At 42.3% G+C, this 21,832-nt stretch overlaps 1 protein-coding gene across 7 annotated transcripts in view; it reads right to left on the reverse strand.

Annotated features, from left to right (window-relative positions):
• The window catches only part of TMEM164 (transmembrane protein 164), a 195,596-nt gene that overhangs the window by 33,321 nt on the left and 140,443 nt on the right, over window positions 1–21,832 (reverse strand). For all 7 annotated transcript variants that reach the window (XM_049872081.1, XM_049872086.1, XM_049872087.1 and 4 more), the window contains one exon: window positions 6,296–6,374. In XM_049872081.1, coding sequence (XP_049728038.1) covers window positions 6,296–6,374 — 79 coding nt within the window. The remainder of the gene's footprint in view (window positions 1–6,295; window positions 6,375–21,832) is intronic.

Raw genomic sequence — 21,832 nt, forward strand, 5'->3', positions numbered from 1 at the left:
TATAACATGCTTATTTTTGGATGTTTGTTTTAAGAAAGGGGAATATAAGAAAATAATTTTATGTACTTATACAATTAAATCTGCGAAAGCTGGAACCTGTGTAAGGCGGGAACCTGTCAGAGAAGAGAAACTCAAATATTTTCCACCAAAACGAGCGACAGAAAAGTGGTAAGACTGCAGCTTGTGAAAGGTGGAAAACTTGCGAGACCCGGAAAAACAAGGCAGTCCTGTGGAGTTCCAGCTCTCACAGGTTTCACCGTAGATAGTATATACAAAAAGAAACTCTGGACTGATACTCAAAAAACAAAAATGGTGGTTTCTGTAGAATCGTAGAGGGGACTGTGATGATGGGGGAAAAGGGTAGGAAGGAAATTTTTCTTAGGATATCTTTCGGTGCTTTAAATTTTGGACTATGTTAATAAATTATGGGCCTGATTTTATCCCACTCACCCCTTGTTTTCCCCAGGACTGTTGCTTTGTCTGCCTGCAAGTCTTCACCTCCCCTAATCTTAAGCTTGCCTAGTAAACTCCTACTCATCCTTCAGATCTCAGCTTAAACATCACTTCCTTAGAGGACTCTCCCCAATACTCCCAGACTAGTCATCTTGTTATATTATAACCTCTCATAAAACCATGTTCCTTTCCTTCACAGTACTCATCTGAGTTGTAACAACAGATTCAGCTGTGTTATTATTTGATTAATAGACTATAAATTCTATGAGAAAAGGGACAGTGTCTGATTTTTTTGCCCATCCAAGCATCCCCAGTGGCTAGCATAGAGCCTGGCAGAAGAAGGCACTTGCTAATATGTGTTAGACGAATGGATGAATTGGATGTGGGGGTAGGGATGATTCCCAGAGTCTAGCTGGGGTAACTGGGTGGTGCCATATGTCAGGAATCAAAGGAGGAGTAGCAGGGCTCATAGGGAAGAAAATGGCTTCAGCACAGAGAGGTTGAGTTTATGGTGTGTTTGGGACATTCAGGTGGAGATGGTGACAAAACTACATGAAACTGGGTATCATTTTTAAAAAGTCCAGGCTGCAGATAGGGATTTGATAGCCATCACTATACAGACTGGTAGTTGAAACCATGAAAGTACATGAGACCACACTGGGAGTATTAGAGTGAGAAGTTAGCCTAAAACAGAACTCTGAGGAAATCAACATCTCATAGGGCAGAGGAAAAAGAATTCGTAAAGGGAACTTGGGAAGGTATGGTCAGAGAGGTAGACACGGCAGGAGAGAGGGAAATTTTGGAAGCCCACAGAGCATGGCATTCCACAAAGGAATGATCAACAGTATCAAACACAGCAGAAAGTTCCAGTAGGATAAAGACTGAAAGACGGTCATTAGATTTGGTCATAGGGACTTCGTTGGCAATCTTCAGAAGTGCTGTTTCTGCGAAGAGGTGGGCAGGGGGTAGATATCAGATCGTAACACTCTGAGGAACAAAAGGCAATTGAGAAGATGGGCTCATCAAATGTACACAAGTGTCTCCCAAAGTTATGTACTGCTCATGAGGCGATTTCAGATGGTAAACAGATGAACATTTCATTTTTAATAATTATGTATTTAATAGGTATTAAAATATACAACCAGTACATCGAACCCATGATTTCATGGATATTACAAAGTTTATCTTAAAAACAAACATATTTTAGTTTAAAAAAAATCAATAGAATTAAGGAAATATATTGGAGCCCTGGTGGCGCAGTGATTAAGAGCTACGGCTGCTAACCAAAAGGTCAGCAGTTTGAATCCACCAGCTTCTCCTTGGAAACCCTATTGGCAGTTCTACTCTGTTCTATAGGGTTGCAATGAGTCAGAATTGACTCGACAGCAATGGGTAACAAGTTATTGCATAGATAATAATACAGATGGTTACATGGATATGGCAAAAATTGTCATGGCTGAAGAATTAAAGTTTAGGAAATACTTGTTTAGACTATTCTTTACAGATGCTTAGATATGAAGGGAAGATGAAAGATACGATTGTGTGGGGTTGAAAGTTTTTTTTTTTTGAACAGGAAAGACGTGGGCATCTTTATTGGCTGAAAAGCAGCAGCCAGTAGTGAAGAAGGGGTTGAAAATCCATGTGAACAAGTGGCTAATTGATGCAATAAAATTCTAGAAGAAGTGGAAGGGATGGAAGGCAGCCACATAGCGGTGTAATTGGTTATGGACAGGAGGGACACCACTTCCTCCAGGATGGGAAGGAGGAATGTTAGCAGAGTATGTGTAAAGAAGATTGTAGAAGTGAAGAGAAACTGGTGAGGGAATCCCCACTGAAAACCTCAATTTTCTCAGTCATTTGGGTGGGGGAAACATCTATTGAAGGTGGAGAGAACAGGAAGTTTGAGGAGGGCAGTAAAGGCTTAGACCAGGGCTTCTGCAGGCAATGTGAGTAGGGCTTCTGCAGGCAATGTGAGTGGGGGCTGACCAAAGAGAAAATAATTGACCAATGGTATTGAGAACACAGTTATAATTGGGTGGTCCCATTAAAATTTTAGTGGTCTCAATCTGAATGACAAGATATTTTCTCCATTTGGACAAGAAAGGGCACAGTGGAAAGGGATTGGACACCAATCCTGGCTAAAGGGACAAAGGGGTGAAACACTTTCAGGAACTGGTAAGAGGAAAGTTCTAGTAATTGGTCATCATAATGTAAGTTGACTGGGAAGAAAGGAAGGTGAAGGGAGTAGAGATTTGGGTCAAAGTAAGGAACATAGAGGCATATGCTATTAGAGGAGTTTTAAGGGAAGACAATGCCCAGGGGGTGGGTGGTTGATGAGAATAAGGTGTAAAAGTCACTGCAATTAAGAAGCTCAAACCTTAAGAAACTGGGGTGGGATGAGGGTTCTCATTAGAAGTCTCTCAAGATGCTGGATGGAGTTGTAACAGAAATATTGTGAGCCATGGGTCAAAGACTTCCAGGAATGTGGGGGAAGTGACCGACAGGTTAGGTGACGGTGGTAATGAAAAAGAACGTAGAGAGAATGGTAAAGGGGAAAGCATGTTCGCATAAGGTAGAGATGAAATAATGATCTGGAAGAAACAGTGGGGAGCTGGGAGGCATATGGGACAGGGTAGATAGAGCAGCTTCCATTAGAGGGAGCTTCATGCAAAGAGAAGAAGGACTGTGTTCCGTGAAGAGCTGGCAGTGGGGGGGTGGGGGTTATTTACAAGAAATATAGTCCCAGGTGACCAAAGGCAATGAGTTGGGATGAAAGGAAGCAGAGAAAAGGAGTGCTATGCTGGAGGAAGAAAAGAGCAGTACGGCCAAGAGAGGCCCTCAGTACTGTGGTGCTGCCTAAGGCCTACAGGAATAAGGGAGGAATGGGATTCCCATCAAGCTCCACCCACTCGGCGCCAAACCACAGAGTAAGAGGCACTATGTGCTCAAGCAGGACCTGGCCTTCCAGGAACACAGGATTTCTGGGCAAAGGAAGTATCTATAGGAGAGCTATCTTGCCTTAGGTAAAAACTACTGAGTCATTTGTTTCTAGAAAATTATAGGAGACTTGCAGAGAATAGAAGCCCCAAACCTTCAGTTGTCTTGGTTTACAAAAGCATAATCTTCCCACTGCTCAAGTCCAGATCCATTTCCCCTCTGCAAGGCCTATGTCCCAGGTCCAGGATGCAAGATGAATCCAGCCTTAGGAAATCCAGATTTTTCTCTATATGATAATAAATTCTCCTCAAATGAACAGCAGATGGTAGCAAAGAGCTGGAAAAACAGCTGCAGCGCACAACAGCTCAGCGCTGCCAAGGTAGAAGATAAAGGAGCCTATCAAGTCCTGAGGGGGTAAGGGACGCTTAGATGCTTGCCCCAGGGCCTAGAGTCAAAGGTCTGCTCAAAGAAACCATTCCACGTGTCTGTTATGTGAAATCCTCACCGAGCTAGGGTGCCTAGGAGTTATTAGCAATAACAAAGCATAATTTCTCTCACCTCATCAGTTAGGGAATGGGGCTACCAGTAGGATTTACTCTAAGAAGATAAAATTATCTTCGCAGAGATGATGAAGAAGGTGGACTAGGCTTCAGAACTCATATTACGCTTCCACAATACCCTCTGCAGTACTTACCATGACGTGTTACAATTAGTCTGTCTTCTCCCTGTGGAAGGACTGTGCCTGTCTCCTTCATCTTTGATTCCCTAGTACAAATGCTTGATATATTGAGGTGTTCACATCAAATACGTGTTGAATGGGTGGCGGAATGGGGAGGGGGAGGGTTGGAACTCTCAGTCTGATGTAGACAGGAGACAAGTACTTGTCCTTTAGGACAGCATGGTATCTGGGAAAGAATATCAGTTTTGGAAGGAATCTCAGATGAGTTTTGAATTCTGGCTCTGCTACTTATGGCTGTGGGCAAGGTACGTAACGTTTCTGAGCCTTTATTTTCTCCTCTGTAAAAGGAAAATGACCAAGGCTGTTTGTAATTAGAAAATAGACTAAACAGGCCAAGCATGGTATCCCACACATAGGAAACAATAAAAAGTAGTCATTGATATTTACTGTGATTATTATTGTTACTTTTATTATTATATCCTCTTCCCAGGGCCAGGGACCTGAGGAGAGGGGATAGAATCACTGACAGTAGGAAATAAATTAGAATTAGGACTTGCTTGGAATTAATCTTTACTGCCTCAGTTAATTCTCCCAAACAGACCACAGGGGTATCAGCCATTTCTAGGGGGTATGGCTTCCCAGCCTGTTTGTTTGTTTTTGTTGGGGGGAGGGGACTGCTTGGTATTTTCCATGTCAGATCAGTGTAGCCCAGCTATCTGACAGATTTTTATGGTCATCTCACAGCACCAATAGGTTTAAATAATAGCCATGCATATTTGGCTGGAACTCATGAGTCCTTTCAACACATACCTCAGAACTCAGCTATAATGAATGGTCAGGGTCTAGAGCCCCGGGACAGCTGCCTGCCTGGTTCTGTTCAGAATGACTCTGTCTCCCAGATTTGAACAAGGCTTCTTCCTTGTGCCACAGGGAACAGAGCTGAGAAATGGTACAAGTCTCCTGGATATTGGACTTTAGACTTTAAAACTCAGTGGGGAAGTTTAGTTACAGCAAATTAAAAGGAAGTGCTCTCTGACAGTGTGAGACCCCAGGTGGCTACACAGGGTAAAAACAGCTTCAAAAAATATTTAGATGAGTCTATGGGAAAGTCATAGATTCTTTAAAAACCGGGGCACAAGGGGCAAGTCTCTTGAAGGTAAGTAGATTCCTTGGAGAGCAATGGTGCCCATTTCCAACATGTCCCTGGGTTGACAGCTCCATGAGGCTATCTCATAGCATAAGTTCTGAAGATTTACCAGAATTTCTGACTTAGAGGAAGCACACAAAGCCAATAAGTAACCAAGCCCAACAGAACCCCCAAACCATCTTCCAGTGGGCTCAAGGGTCCACGTACCCCATGCCATTTTTAGTGCCATAGAGATGAACCCCATCCTGCCTAAGATGGTCTCACCAGAAAATTCCCAGCATCTAAGATGGAGAAGCTAGTGGCTAAGACTAGAAGAGACGGTTTTCCAGTTAGAGGGTTTTTCAGAAAGAGAATATTGAGAGGCAATGGCTCTCAACATGCCTAAAGGGGGTAGGAACTCCCATCCCCTTTGGACTACTACACAATAGAGGGAAGGGATAACTTAAGGGTCATTGTGAGGTCACAAAGGGATCAGCTTCCTGTCTACGCTGTCTGTCTACCAGGTTGGTGGTATCTCCCTCATGACCAAATAAGGTTTTCAATGGTTTATCTTACATGGAGATGACTTCTCTTTCATGTGCCTTTTCCCTCAGTCCCATAATTCCCCAGTCCCTAGGCCTCTTCCCCTGTCAATATCTTTGGTTCTGAGATGAGCATCATAATGAACAAGAGCATAAGGTCCCTCTCATGAGAGGAATAAGCAGCTTAATTCTCTCCTTCAACTCTATACTGCATACTGAGGCAGGGGACGGCACAAGCACAAAAGAGTGACTGAGTATAGAGGGCTCCATGCAAACCCAACACCACTACAGACAAAGAGCCCAAAGCCAAGGCCCTATGACAGACAATCAGCGGTACCATGCTCACTCACAAAGGACAGTTATGAAAAGCCTCCAGACTTGTTGCAGGCCTAGTCCATACCCATTTTCCCACTGCCTGGTGTCTGGAATGAAGCATGCCAAAGAAACCCAGTCAAACAGCAGCTCAAGATCCCTGGTAGGCACCCAAGAGGTTGTGACTTCCAGAAACAGAAGGGAAAAGGGTAGGAGTGGCATAAGGGTGGGGTTTGCTGGCCTTACCTCCTTTCCACAGCAGGTAGATGGGCACCACGTAGAGCATAACATGCTGAATGTAGTAAATCTCCAATTCAAAGGGGAGCTGTGAGGATGGAAAGAAGTGTTTCAGAGCAGGAAGCAGTCTTTTCAGTAGGTTCAAAAAAAAAAAAAGGTTGAACACCCTTGATATTTAGGGCACACATTTTCAGCGATCCCATGCATTTTACCAGTTCACCTCCCTTCACAACTAAGAGGGAAAAAAATGAAATTAATATATTTATGACCCAGGTCAGCATTTTCGAAAGTATATCTTACAGAGATTGTCCTTGAAAATGCTCCATTAGGAAAGTTTGGTTAAAATGTTGAGAGCTGTTACACAATATAGATACCCCTCTTGGAGAGTCACCATGTGTGTTGGTATATTAAGAACCTGAGTAATCTCTACAGTAAGAAGCCTGCTTAACATTGTTTATCCTAATGTTGCTCAAACTTATTTAACCAGTGACTTTTATCTAATAAGACAAGGTATTCTACAGAATATACTTGGAGAAATATAACCTTATGTCACTTCCTGCTCCTGGTGAGTAGATGATGGAATATTTAAAAGCTTATTTCTCATTTGACATGAAGATCGTAAGGAGTAGAATTTATTATCCCCATTTTCCAGATTTAAAAAAATTTATTGCTAGGTCTGGTAGGGTCTAGATCCAAGAATAAAGAGCTTCCCCATTGAATATTTGGGGTCAGTCCAGGGTTAGTCCTACGTCTGGGTGAAGACCAAGCAGCTGGGCCAATTCTTGCATGGCATGCGAAAAAGAACTTCCCTACCCTCCCTATTTCCAACTCACAAGCATACACACTCTTGTTCACTCACTCCCATTTCCCATCTCTCTCAAATGGAAGCTCTGGATTACCAAGCCAGAGCACAGTTTCTACCTGGGATGGGTACCTTGCTGTAGTGTTTAGAAACAGGCAGAAAATGGAAGCAAGTAGGTGGCTAACTCAGTTCTGGGAAGAAAAAAAACTTAGCAGCTGGTAAGAGGCCTGGCTTCCATGGCCTATACAGCCCCCGCCCCCATACATACACAACATACATATACTAAGGGGAAGCCCAGAGAGACAAAGATACCCGAGCAAGGAGTCAGCTGCCTCCTTGATCTCCAGAGGGCAAGCATATAACCAAGACTGTGTGCTAATGAGAGGAGGCAGTTAGAGGCTCGCCAGCACAGAAAAGGAGCTGGGACAACTGTGGGCCCTGGACAGACACACTGGCTCTTGCTCCTGGAAATAAAAAACAATGTAGAAGGAAAATTTCCCAGGGACCCAGTTGATGCTCAACTATTACTTTATGCTCACAGAGGGAAATGTAAAAACCTAGTCACTCATAAAAGGAGATGAGGTTCCAAGCATCCCTATCAATCATGTTAAAATACACACGCTTTAACAACCGAAGAAGGTCACGAGATTTGACAACGGGCAAGGCATCATGGCATGAGGTAGCTATGGAGGCCCGAGAGGCCCACACTGGCCCCTCACAGTAATGTAGTCTGTGGGTGCTGTGATCACCCCACTATCTTAAATTTGGGTACTGTATTTTTTTTTTTCAAATGTTTTCACATCCATGAGCCATTCAATCCTCACAAAATCCCCATGAGGTGGGCAAGTAAAGTATCATTATCCTCACTTGACAGATAAGGAAAGTGAGATGAAAACAGGTTAAATGACTTGACTGAGGTTACCCAAAAAACAGGGATGGAAGAAAAACTTCCAGGAAGGCTCAGCTCTCTGGCTGTAATAAGAATCTTTGTACCTAAGGAAATTGATTTCTCCCTGAAATGGGCCTGGGAACCCAGGCTGCTCTCCCACAGCAGGGAGCAGAGAACCAGGGCAGAGGGCCTGCAGCCACTGGTCGACGTCCTCAAGCAGTACCCGTGCTCACCTGTCAGGTGGCAGTTGCTATTTACCCACCTGCACTCACAGTGCCCGCTTGATTCTCCGTCCGTTACAGCCCTCCTAGAATGCAAACTTCCCATTGGCATGTCCAAAGAGGCAGCTGAGCACAGCAATTGCGAGCAAGAACTTTGGAGTCTGTCATAGCTGGGTTCTAGATTTGGCTCTGCCCCTTAAGAGCCCTATGAATTTGAGCAAGCCACTTAACCTGCCCAACCCAGTTTTGGCATCAGCAAAAGGACAATAATTATGTGGACAACTTATACGATTGTAAGATTTTTTTTTTTAATTTAATATAGCAAACACTTATATAAAACCAAAACCAGTTGCTGTTGAGTCAATTCCGACTCATGGCAACCCCATGTGTGTCAGAACAGAACTATGACCCACAGGGTTTTCAATGGCAGGTTTTTTTTTTTTTTGGAATGAGACTGCCAGGACTTTCTTCCGAGGAACCTCTAGGTGACCTTGAACTGCCAGTCTTTTGGTTAGCGGGCAACCATGTTAACAGTCTGCACTACCCACGGACTCCAAACACCTACTATGTTCCAGAAACTATTATAAGCATTTTGTTAAATACTGATTCACCTACAGGAACCAGACAAGGATGCCCCTTATCACCACTCTTATTCAACATTGTGCTGGAGGTCCTAGCCAGAGCAATTAGGCTAGACAAAGAAATAAAGGGCATCCAGATTGGCAAGGAAGAAGTAAAATTATCTCTATTTGCAGATGACAGGATCTTATACACAGAAAACCCTGAAGAATCCTCAAGAAAGCTACTGAAACTAATAGAAGAGTTCAGCAGAGTATCGGGATACAAGATAAACATACAAAAATCAGTTGGATTCCTCTACACCAACAAAAAGAACATCAAAGATGAAAACACCAAACCAATACCATTTACAGTAGCCCCCAAGAAAATAAAATACTTGGAATAAATCTTACCAGAGATGTAAAAGATTATACAAGGACGACAAAACACTTCTACAAGAAACCAAAAGAGACTTACATAAGTGGAAAAACATACCTTGCCCATGGATAGGAAGGCTTAACATTATAAAAATATCTATTCTACCAAAAGCCATCTATACACACAATGCACTTCCGATCCAAATTCCAGTGTCATTTTTTAAGGTGATAGAGAAACAAATCACCAAGTTCATATGGAAGGCAAAGAAGCCTCGGATAAGCAAAGCATTACTGAAAAAGAAGAACAAATTGGGAGGCCTCACTCTACCTGATTTTAGAACCTATTATACTGCCACAGTAGTCAAAACAGCCTGGTACTGGTACAACAACAGATACATAGACCAATGGAACAGAACTGAGAATCCAGACATAAATCCATCCACATATGAGCAGCTGATATTTTTCAAACACCTGCAGTCAGTTAATTGGGGAAAATACATTCTCTTTAACAAATGGCGCTGGCATAACTGCATATCCATCTGCAAAAAAATGAAACAAGACCCATACCTCACACCATGCACAAAAACTAACTCAAAATGGATCAAAGACCTAAACATAGAATCTAAAACAATAAAGATCATGGAAGAAAAACTAGGGACAACACCAGGAGCCCTAATACATGGCATAAACAGTATATAAAACATTACTAACAATGCGGAAAAGAAACTAGATTACTGGGAGCTCTTAAAAATCAAACACCTATGCTCATCCAAAGACTTCACCAAAAGAGTGAAAAGATTACCTACAGACTGGGAAAAAGTTTTTAGCTATGACATTTCTGATCAGCGTCTAATCTCCAAAATCTACATGATACGGTAAAACCTCAACAAAAGAAAGACAAATAATCCAATTAAAAAATGGGCAAAAGATATGAACAGACATTTCACTGAAGAAGGAAATGCTCATGATCATTAGCCGTTAGAGAAATGCAAATCAAAACTACAATGAGATTCCATCTCACTCCAGCAAGGCTGGCATTAATCCAAAAAACACAAAATAATAAATGTTGGAGAGGCTGTGGAGAGACTGCAACACTTATACACGGCTGGTGGGAATATAAAATGGTACAATCACTTTGGAAATCAATTTGGCGCTTCCTTAAAAAGCTAGAGGCCCAGGACAGGAACCATTCCCGAAGCCAACTCTTCAGACATGGATTGGACTGGACAATGGGTTGGAGAGGGATGCTGGTGAGGAGTGAGCTTCTTGGATCAGGTGGACACTTGAGACTGTTGGGATCTTCTGCCCTGAGGGGAGATGAGAGGGTGGAGGGGGTTAGAAGCTGGAGAAATGGACACAAAAAGAGAGAGTGGAGGGAGACAGCAAGCTGTCTCATTAGGGGGAGAGTAATTGGGAGTGCGTAGCAAGGTATATATGGGTTTTTGTGTGAGAGACTGACTTGATCTGTAAACTTTCACTGAAAGCACAATAAAAGCTATTAAAAAAAAAAGCTAGAAATGGAAGTACCATATGATCTAGCAATCCCACTCCTTGGAATATATCCTAGAGAAATCAGAGCCTTTACATGAACAGATATATGCACACCCATGTTCACTGCAGCACTGTTTACAATAGCAAAAAGATGGAAACAACCAAGGTGCCAATCAATGGATGAATGGATAAATAAACTACGGTATATTCACACAATGGAATACTATGCGTCAATCAAGAACAGTGATGAATCTTTGAAACATTCCATAATGTGGAGGAATCTGGAAGGCGTTATGCTGAGTGAAATTAGTCAGTTGTGAAAGGACAAATATTGTATGAGACCACTATTATAAGCACTTGAAAATAGTTTAAACAAAGAAAATATCCTTTGATGGGGGAGGGAGGGAGGGAGGAAGAGAGAGGGGTTTTCACTAATTAGATAGTAGATAAGAACTATTTTAGATGAGGGGAAAGAGCACACAATACAGGAGAGGTCAGCACAACTGGACTAAACCAAAAGCAAAGAAGTTTCCTGAATAAACTGAACACTTCGAAGGCCAGCGTAGCAGGGGCGGGGGTTTGGGGACCATGATTTCAGGGGACATCTAAGTCAACTGGCATAATAAAATCTATTAAGGAGACATTCTGCATCCCACTTTGGAGAGTGGCATCTGGGGTCTTAAACGCTAGCAAGTGGCCATCTAAGATGCATCAATTGGTCTCAACCCACCTGGAGCAAAGGAGAATGAAGAACACCAAAGACACAAGGTAATTACGAGCTCAAGAGACAGAAAGGGCCACATGAACCAGAGATTACATCAGCCTGAAACCAGAAGAACTAGATGGTACCCGGCTACAGCCGATGACTGCCCTGACAGGGAACACAACAGAGAACCCTGGAGGGAGCATGAGAGCAATGGGATACAGACCTCAAATTCTCATAAAAAGACCAGACTTAATGGTCTGACTGAGAATAGAAGGTCCCCGGAGGTCATGGTCCCCAGATCTTCTGTTAGTCCAAGACAGGAACCATTCCCAAAGTCAACTCTTCAGACAGGGATTGACTGGACTATGGGATAGAAAAGGATACTGGTGAAGAGTGAGCTTGTTGGATCAAGTAGACACATGAGACTCTGTGGGCAGCTCCTGTCTAGAGGGGAGATGAGAGGGCAGAGGGAGTCAGAAGCTGGCTGAACGGACTCAAAAAGAGCGGAGGGAAGGAGTGTGCTATCTTATTAGAGGGAGAGCAACTAGTAGTATACAGCAAGGTGTATATAAGTTTTTGTATGACAGACCGACTGGGTTTGTAAACTTTCACTTAAAGCACAACAAAAATTAAAAAAAAAAAAAAAGCTTAAAGAAGTAACACAAAGAAAAAAATATTGATTCACCTAATAATCATAATAACTGTACTATTCCTATTATTTCTATTTTAGAGATGAGAAATTGAAGCACAGGGAGGTTAGATAACTTACACAAGGGCACAAAACTTGTTCAACGGCAGAGCCAGTATTCAAATCCAGGTGGTCTGGCTCTAGAATCTAAGGTCTTAGCCAGTACACTCCACTACTCCCCCAACTATCACCCAAAAGCCTAACACACTGGAGATGCTCAATGGAAAAGAGCCTTGGTCATTATCAACCAGAGTTGTAACAGTGGTATTAGCAGCAGGAACAGCCACAGGATGGCACTGTCCTCACTTGTCCCTCCATATGTTGACTGAACCCAGCCCCTTTCTGTTCAAGTGATCTTCATCTCCGTAGCCTGTTCTGCCCCACTGTTGTCCCCAGCCCCACTTCACAGAGTGGCCGAGGTGGCCTGCAATACCGGCCTCCCATCTCCTGAGGCTGTCAGCAGCCCATTGTGGACCCCTCGACCTCAGACTCAGTTGGGGTGGCCAATGGACTGCCCCCACCAGCAGTTTCCTTCCTCTGAGGCTGCCTTACCTCTACCCCAAGAGTGCCTTACCTCTACCGCAAAGTTCCTTACCTCAAAGGGCCACAAAGAGGTTTAAACTAGGAGTGGGCACCACTGGCAGCCAGGGAGGAGAAAAAAGAAATAGACAAAGGAGGAAGTATGGGAAAATAGGGAGCGGAAGGGATGACAGAGATGAAAGAGAAAAACTAAACAAAGAAACAGGAAGTGGCAGGAAGAAGGGAGCTGAATGGGAGGTAATTCATAACGATAATATTTATCAAGCACTTATATTATGTGCCATGCATTATATTAGATCATTTTACACACACGATCATGTTTAACTGGAGCCCTGGTGGCACAGTGGTTAAGAGCTACAGCTGCTAACCAAAAGGTCGGCAGTTCGAATCCACCAGCCGCTCCTTGGAAACCCTATGGGGCAGTCCTACTCTGACCTATGGGGTTGCTATGACTCAGAATTGACTCAAGGGCAATGGGTTTTGGTTTGGTACTTGTTTAATTATCACAACTTTCCTGTGAAATAGGGACTATGATTCTCCCATTCGACAGATAAGGAAACTAAGGCCCAGAGACGTTAAGTAACATCTAAGGAAGAATATGAAAGGCCTGGGGATGGGAGCAAAGGGCATTCAGCAAGGTGGAAGAAAAAGGCAGTTCTTTACTGAGCACTGAGCCTGTGCCGAGTTCCAAGAACTTCCTCTTAGAGCCTCACCCCAACCCTCTTTTTCCCATTTTACAAGCAATATCTGTAAGAAATGTCCTTCTTCCCCCAGGAGAACATTTAGAACTCTAATGTACATATCCTGGTTACCTTTCAGCTGGGGAATCCTGAGGCTACAGAAGAAGCATCTTAATGTCAATGTAATAGAAAGTCAAAAGCAATAAAAATGTTTTAAGCTATACAGATCATTAACTTCCTTCTCACATCTAAATGAACATCTTTTTTTAGAATCAAAAGAGCTGAGTGGTTAAGTTCTCCAGGCCTCTAGAGTCAGGCTGCTTGAAACGTTAGGTGTGTAGGCTCTGTCCGTAGCAAAATCCCCTACCTCCTTCCGCCCACGGCACAGCACTGACAGCTGCACCACCATATTCTTCTATAAAGATTACCAGTACCATCGTGTCCTACATCCCTGTTTACTTCAGTCACTCTAAGAAGCCCCAGACACCAAGGTCACCCCCAACACCTGAATTCTTAATCCCCCTGTTGCTCTCTACATCCCCAAATCTGATCCCATCTCCACTCCATTCTCTGAATTGGGCCCACTTCATTTTCTGGAGTCCAAGTCCACTGACCATCATCATCAGTCCCCTGTATCCTCAAACTCTTCTTTGAACAGTTCCTTTACCTTATTGCTCTTAAAGAAACCAGGTTCTCCTTTGAGGACATTGCTATCCCTATAGCCCTCTTGAGTGGTAGATGTTCTTCCTCCCATAATCCCTTAAGGGAGGGTTAGAGGGAGTTCTCTTTTCTCTTCTTTGCTGCTTCTAAATTGCTATGTCTTCCAGACCATTCTTTCTGCCTCCTTCCTAACCACGCCTCAGATGTGAATCTCAAGTCATGGGACCATATTATTCCTTCTTATTACACTCATCTACTGTCACCCGCTCCCAGCATGTATTCCCCCTCAGCCCTTGAAGGCTTTACTCTTGCTCCCCTATCATGTCTTTCCAACACTCCTTTGTCAAAATTCCTGTGTTTTCAATATTTAGCAACACTCTACCCTGTCAATGCTTTAACTTCCATTCCCCTCAAGATCTTGTCTCCATCTTACCTCAGGCTCTTATTCCCACAGTCATACCCGTTGTTACCAAGACCTGCAACCCCTCCATGAACTTTATGCCACGCATCTCGCTCTCCAACGACCACCTCCTATCTATCCAACTCACTTCCCCAGAACCTACAACTCATCGATCCTACCACCTTTTTACTTCCCCTCACCAAACTTACATCTTCACTTCTATACTTACCCAGCATTGAGTTCAAAGTCCATCATTCCCTTTTATTCATTCTTCAACTGGCCTGATACCTTTCCTCCCTTTTTCCTACTTGCCTTACAAAACCACATTCCTGGTTAAATCCAACTCCCTGCCTATATCTCCCTATACACACAAGTAAACATGGCTGTTAATTCTTTAAATTCATGACTGCAAACTTCAAGTGGGCCCTTAATGTTGCCCTGCAATTCAACTGTATTCCAGAATCCATCCATTTTCCTCTCTCCTAGATAACTATTTCATACCTTCTCCCACTTTCCTCAAACCTCTCAGCTTATGGTCTGGCTTCCTATTTCATTGAGAAAAAAAACAGAAGAGAACACCCACAAGCTCCCACCTTCACATTTTCCTCCTCCCTGAACGTATCCCAACTACTGCCTTTTCTTCTGTTACTACGCATGAACTTCCTGCGCTGTTGGCTAAGGCTAGTCCTCCATTAGTGTTGTAGATTCTATCCTTTCTCATCTACTCAAGGACATCACACCAGCAACTGTCCCCTTCTTTCACAAGATCATTCCCATCCAATCCACTCCAATCAAATTTTCACTCCCATAACTCCCCTAAAACTGCTTTGTCAATGTTATCAATAACCTCCATACTCCTAATTCCAAATGATAACACAAGGATGGAAGCTAGCCCATAGGGTGTCTTGGTATACATTTTAAGTAGGTGCCCTTCTAATTAGACTCATCTCCAGGCCAGGATGCCAGGGGAATTCCAGGCACCACCTATACCCTTGTACAGTTATATCCTGGTAAATTTTCAGGCCTCATCTTACTTGATCTACCCACAGCATTTGATGCATTTGATAATTTTCTCATTCTTAAAACATGTTCTGGACTGGGCTCCTAGGATACTACTCTCTTTGTTCTTCACCTGCCTCAGTGGCTTTCTTCCTCAATCTTCTTTGTTGAATCTCCCTCATCTCTTTACCTCTAAATATTGGAGTGGACCAGAACCAAGTCCTTGGCCCTCTTATCTATCTACTCTCACTCACTAGGTAATCTTATCCAGGTTCCTGGCTTTAATAGTATTTATATACTGATGACTCCTAAAGGAATATCCCCAGCCTGGAATCAGGCTGCCTAGATTGAAATCCTGGTTCCATCATTTATTTGTTATACAACTTCGGACAAATCACGAAATCTTGCTGAGCCTCAGTTGGCTCATCTGTAAAATGGGAATAATACTTATCTCATCAGGTTGTGGTGAAATAATGCGTGTAGCATTCTTGGCCCAGTGCCAGCATATAACATATACTCAATAAACATTGGCTGTTATATAATTATTATCATTCTTCTCAACATCAATCAAGCCAATAAGTGGTAAAGCCAGGATTTCAATCTTAGCCAGGTCTGTCTGGGTCAAAAGCTGAGGCTTTTTTCACTGCCTCCAGCAAAAGACAGTGACATCCAGGCCTGCTCCACAGTCCAAAAACACACATTAGTACACACATTGCAATTACCACTACCAGGGAAACTTAGCTTCCCAACTTGGGCCACTCTTTTGGCCCATTTCTGGGCCAGAGTTTCTCATTTGAGACCTCTTTATTTCTCAAAGGAATGTCCTCACTGCTTTCCTCTTCTCACCCATGACAGTCCTATTCTCACTCTCATCCAATCAACAAAAAACACTATTGAGGCATCACTGGGTGTCAGGCACTGTGCCTGGCTCTGGGTATACAGCAATGAAAACATGGCCCTACCCTACAAGAGTCATAGTCTAGTTGAGGAGACTAACAGATAAAGAGATGACATCAGTGCAGCAAAAGACCATGCAAGGCCCTGTAAATCAAGCTTTGGAGCAGGAAGTTTATCCTATAGTGGGAAATGGGAGCCACTGTAGGTGTTTTAGTTTGATTTTCTTTTTAAAGTGAGGGAGATACATATATAATGTACAATTGTGTAGTGCTCCTGTTGGTGGCTATGTGAAGGAGATGCTAATGAAGGCAGTGGGACCAATTACAGACTGGTAATTGAAATGTCTAAATTAATCTTAGGAGTCCTGGTGGCACAATGGTTAAGTGATCACCTGCTAACTGAAAGGTTGACAGTTTGAACCCATCCAGCATCTCTGCAGGAGAAACGACCTGGCCGTCTGCTCCTGTAAAGATTACAGCCTAGGAAACTCTATGGGGCAGCTCTACTCTGTCATACAGGGTCGCTATGAGTTGGAATCAACACTACGACATACAACAACAACAAATTAAGCTTAATGCAGAGGCAGTGAGAGAAGAGAGGATAGGCAAAGTTGAGAGAAGGTAAGGAGGTTGAATCACCACCACTAAGTAATTGACTGGACAGGGAGATATGCAGGAATACAAGAGGAAGAGAAGTCAAAGACAACCCTCAGCCTGATGGCCTAGGTGACTGGTGAGATGTTGGTGCTTCTTCCTAAGTTGAGGTCTACAGTCAAAGGAATAGACTAGAGGAGGTGGCGAACAAGAAAGGAAGCTGGGGCCATGCTGAATTTGTGGTGCCAGTGTGATAGTCTGGAAGAGATGCTCAGAAGTATATCTCTAGGAGGTTGAAGAGGATAAGAAGAGCTGAAAGGTGAAGAAACTCATATTAAGGCATGGTCAAAATAAAACCAGGGGACTAGAGAGAGAATGGAATCTTAAAAGCCAAGAGATTAGTGTTTCCAGGAGTGTGAGCAACAGAGTCAAACGGCACAGACATCTAGTAAGATAAAAACTCATAAGTGACTACTGAATTCTTCAATGAGCTCACCAATGGTAAGTTCAGTGAGAGGGGGCTTTAGCTGAGAAGTGGGGTAAGGGTCGTCCACATTGGGGTGAGACAATTGACTAGAACTCAGAAAGTAGAGATATTAAGTCTACACCAGTGGTTTTCAACTGTTTTTGTCATATTCCCCTATCAGTGAAAAAATGTTTTTGCATAATCCCCAACAAGTATACTTCCTTTTTCAAATGATATATATGAATAACTATACTACGGTATATGTACATTATAAAACAAAACACAGAAATTTAAAAAGGATGAAATTTCAAAATGCACAGAAGTGCTAATATCTTCTTTTCTTTACACACCCCAGTGGAACATCTAGTGCACCCTACTTGACAGACTGCTGGTCAACAGTAAACTTTTTGTTAATATACTATTTTTTAGAGCAGTTTTAAGTTTACAGAAAAATTATGCAGACAGTACAAGGAATTTCCATATGCTCCTTCCCCCAACAGTTTCCCCCATTATTAACATCTTGTATTAGTGTAACAAGTGTTATAACTGATGAACCAATATTGATATATTATTAACTAAAGTCCACTGCTTACATTAGGGTTCACTCTTTGTGTTGTATAGTTCTATCACAGTAATCTTTCAAGAAGAGTGAACGGAGGGAGAGAGGTGGAAGCTCTATTTAAAGGGCAGTATGGAAACCCTGGTGGCATAGTGGTTAAGAACTACGGCCGTCGGCAGTTCAAATCCACCAAGTGCTCCTTGGGAGGTCTATGGGGCAGTTCTACTCTGTCCTTTAGAATCGTTATGAGTTGGAATCGACTCCACAGCAATGGGTTTGGTTTTTGGTTTTTATAGACACAAAGAAATAACTGTAAATAAGGGAAAGACGTGAACATATTTACAAACTGAGGGGAAGGAGCCAGTACAGAGGAAGGAGCAGGAGGCACTAGATAGTGAGAAGTCCGAAGCAGGCAGGAGGAGACAAGACTCAGAACACAGATGGAAGGATGAGCCTTAGGCAGGAGATGAGAAGGGAAGGGCAGGCTCAAGTGAGAATAACTGTGTGGGAGGAAGGGACCCCTGGAAGTAGAAGGAGCTCACATCTCAGGAAGCTGTGGCATTACCAAAAAAGGCCATGGCTGATGATGAAATCCAAAGTGAGTACAGGTAGTTACAGAGAGAGGACCCTGGCCTCAGCTCTGCCCCAGACTGTAGCCTTTAAAAATAAATCAGGGAGTTGAAAAAGATAATCTATCTCCCTTGGAGGGAAAAGAGAAGGCTGTTCCCTTCCCTTGATAATAGTCCTGCCAACGAAATTTGGCTTTGGAGCACTTTATGTTTATTAACTAACCACAGACGTTTACTGTGGCCTACTAGTGTCACAACTCCTTGGGACTAAACACCTCTTGTTAGAAGAGCCACAAAAGGAATGCCCACAATCTAAATGACCATCAGTAGGGGACTAGTTAAATAAACCACAGTACAGCCATACAGCAGAATACCAAGCCACCAGTAAAAAACAATAAAGAAACACAGACAGATCCAGAATGTGGAACATTCTAGAAAACAACCGGCCTAGACCCAACAAAATTTCAATGTCATGAATAAAGAAGGTGAAGGGACTGTTCTAGATTTCAAAAAAAAAAAAATACAAAAAACAAACTGAGGAGATGGAACAATCAAAAGTAATACTTGAACTTTGACTGGATCCTGATTTTTTTTTTTAAGTTATAAAAGAAATTCTTGAGATACCTGAAGAAATATGAATATAAACTATTAGAAAGTAGATGGTATTAATATTTTCTTAAGTGTGATAATAGTATTGTGGTTATTCAAGAGAATGTCCTCATTCTTTGGAGTTACAGGTTGAGGTACTTAAAATGGAAGCGTCAAGATACTTGCTACTTTCTTTGAAATGATTCAGCAAATTTACACCCTCCAACTATATATAGGTAATCCCTGTTCACTATACTATTATTTCAGCTCTTCAGTACATTCGCAAATATTTATAATAAAGAGATGCAGACATTTTTAAACTGAAATGAGGTATATCTGTATGACCTGATGTGGCAAAACCCTAAAATCTATTAAGCGGAAGAAAAAACAAGATACACTCTTTTTGGAGAACAGTTTATATCTATTGAAATTTTAAAACGCACGTTCAAGTTGACTCAGAATTTAAACTAAAAGAGATGCTTGCATGTATGTACAAAGAAATACATATAAAGATGTTCATTGCAGCATTATTTCTAATACCTAAACAACCTAGATGTCCAGGTAAGGCATAAAAATTCTAAGGAAGACTAACTATGACACAATTTTAAAAAAGGAAGTACAGCCATTTTTTAGGTAAAAGAGAACAAGTGTCTACTGTATAAAGCATGACCCTCATTCTGTAGAAGATATTGACCACACTGGAGGGGAGAACATGACTGGGGAGTAGAGGCTGGGCCAGGGAAGGTGAGACTTTGACTTTGGTTTCTCTATACAGTGAAATTTGTGAGAGCCGGAACAACGGGACTACTTTGTTTTTCTGGGTCTCGCAAGTTTCCCCCCTTTGACAGGGTGCAGTCACCACTTTTCTATTACTTGTTTTAGTAGAAAATACTTAAGTATTCCTTCTCTGATTGGTTTCCACCTTACACAGGTTCTGGCTTTTGCAGGTTTTACTGTACTCGTATAGGTTACCTTTTACAACAAATAACTGTATTCATTTATTAATCATGTAGCCAATTTTTTTTTAAAGAAGGAAAAGGTCAAAAAGTGTTAGCAGCAATTACCTTTGGGAAGTGAGATGGGGAAGCTTTCATGCTATATTGTTTATATTTCTGTATTGCAGGAATCCTTAACCAAGAGCACGCATTAAGCTATTAATGGTGACTACTGCTAATTTTTTTTTTTCTGGTTTTAAGAACTTCCTACCTCAGAGTATCTGAGTATGTTAAGAAAATAATACATAAAGTGGGATCCATTGACCCCCAAATCCCTTGTTCTCATAGTATTTTCCCTTGTGACCAATTCCCACTCCTACTATGAACAGATACCCACAGCCCTATCGGGCCCATGATTCTCCCTCTCTTCTCATCACCTGAGAAAAGAGGGAGGAGTGAGTAACTGGCCCTGGGGAGAGACTGGCCCCTCCTTTCGGAGTCTAAACCTTATCAGGGATGCTCCTACTTGCTGGCTGACTTCCTCCTTGGGGCTCAGAGCCCTTGAGAAAGCAAGAGAACACAGCTGTGGTTTTTAGGTGGCTGCCCCAAACCAGCTCCCTGATGTCAAACAAAACATTTTGAACCCGTGAAAGATGCCGGGTTTTTTTTTCCCCTGGTGGCACAGCTACTTGTGCAAGTTTATTTCCTGGTATGAGAGATAAATAGCAATCCAGACCTGCCTGCCTTGCCCAGGCAAGCCCATGGAACTCTTCTGAGGGGAGATTTCAGATCTGTCAGCCCTTGCATGTGCTGCAAGGCCTCACTCAGCTGCTTCCTTTAACCAAGAAGAAACATGAAACCCCCAGCTCCTCTCCTCCCACCTCTAACTGACTTATGGGCTGCAGCCTGTTATCCTGGGAGACCTCAACGTGCCATTCTTTCATACAGTGGCTAGTATCAAAAGTCATTTCTAAAAAAAAAAAAAATAGAAAAGTCATTTCTGAAGACAGGGAAGGAAGCTCTGGTGTTCTGACTTCCTAATAAGTAATAAGAGCAAGAGCTAACATTTATTGAGTGCTCCCAGGAGTTATGTCATAACTAAGTCTACTGCATTTTCCTGAGCTGTGGTGATGATGATGAAGACAGCAGTGGTTATAATGGCTAATACTTACCAACCAACTATATACTATGAACCAGGAGGCTCTATTCTAAGTGCTTTACAACTATTAACTCCTTTCATCTTCATAACACCTTACGAGGTAGCTCCTATTGTTATCCCCCAATTTTCAGATGCGGAAACTGAGACACTGAGAGGTTTTTGTTAATAGCAAAATACTGGCAGCAACCAAATGCCCACCCCAAGGAGAATGGAGAAATACATTACGGTATATTCACACGACAGAATGTTACACCACAGTGAAAATGTAACTGCAGTTATTCTCAATCATATAGATGAATCTTCATATTACAATGGTGAAAAAATAAGCAAGTCCCAGAAGACTACATTCAACATGACAGCCTATTTTTTAATAAAGGTCAAAAACCAGCTAGAACTAAATAGTGCCTTATTTAGAGATATACATATCTGTGCGTGTGAGAGAGACAGAAAACTAGATTTAAAAAAAAAAGTGGAATAATAAAATTCAGGATAGTGGTTCTCTCAGGGTAGCCTGGGAGCAGGATGGGGAAGAGCACACTGGCAGATTAAGTTATTATCACTTACATGTCAGTTGTTTATTATATTATTTATAAATAAATGAATGCACACATAAATAAAAGTGAGCCATGCACAGGCCAATGATGGAGTCTGTTATGAATCAAAGGCTATAAGTATGTTTATCTCAATTGTACAAATCCAAGGTCCATTTAAAAAGGAAGAGGAGTAGGGTTCAATTAAATAACATGCCCAAGGTCTCAAGACTTATGAA

Source organism: Elephas maximus, chromosome X, assembly GCF_024166365.1.
Source record: "Elephas maximus indicus isolate mEleMax1 chromosome X, mEleMax1 primary haplotype, whole genome shotgun sequence".
Classification (NCBI taxonomy): Eukaryota; Metazoa; Chordata; class Mammalia; order Proboscidea; family Elephantidae; genus Elephas; species Elephas maximus.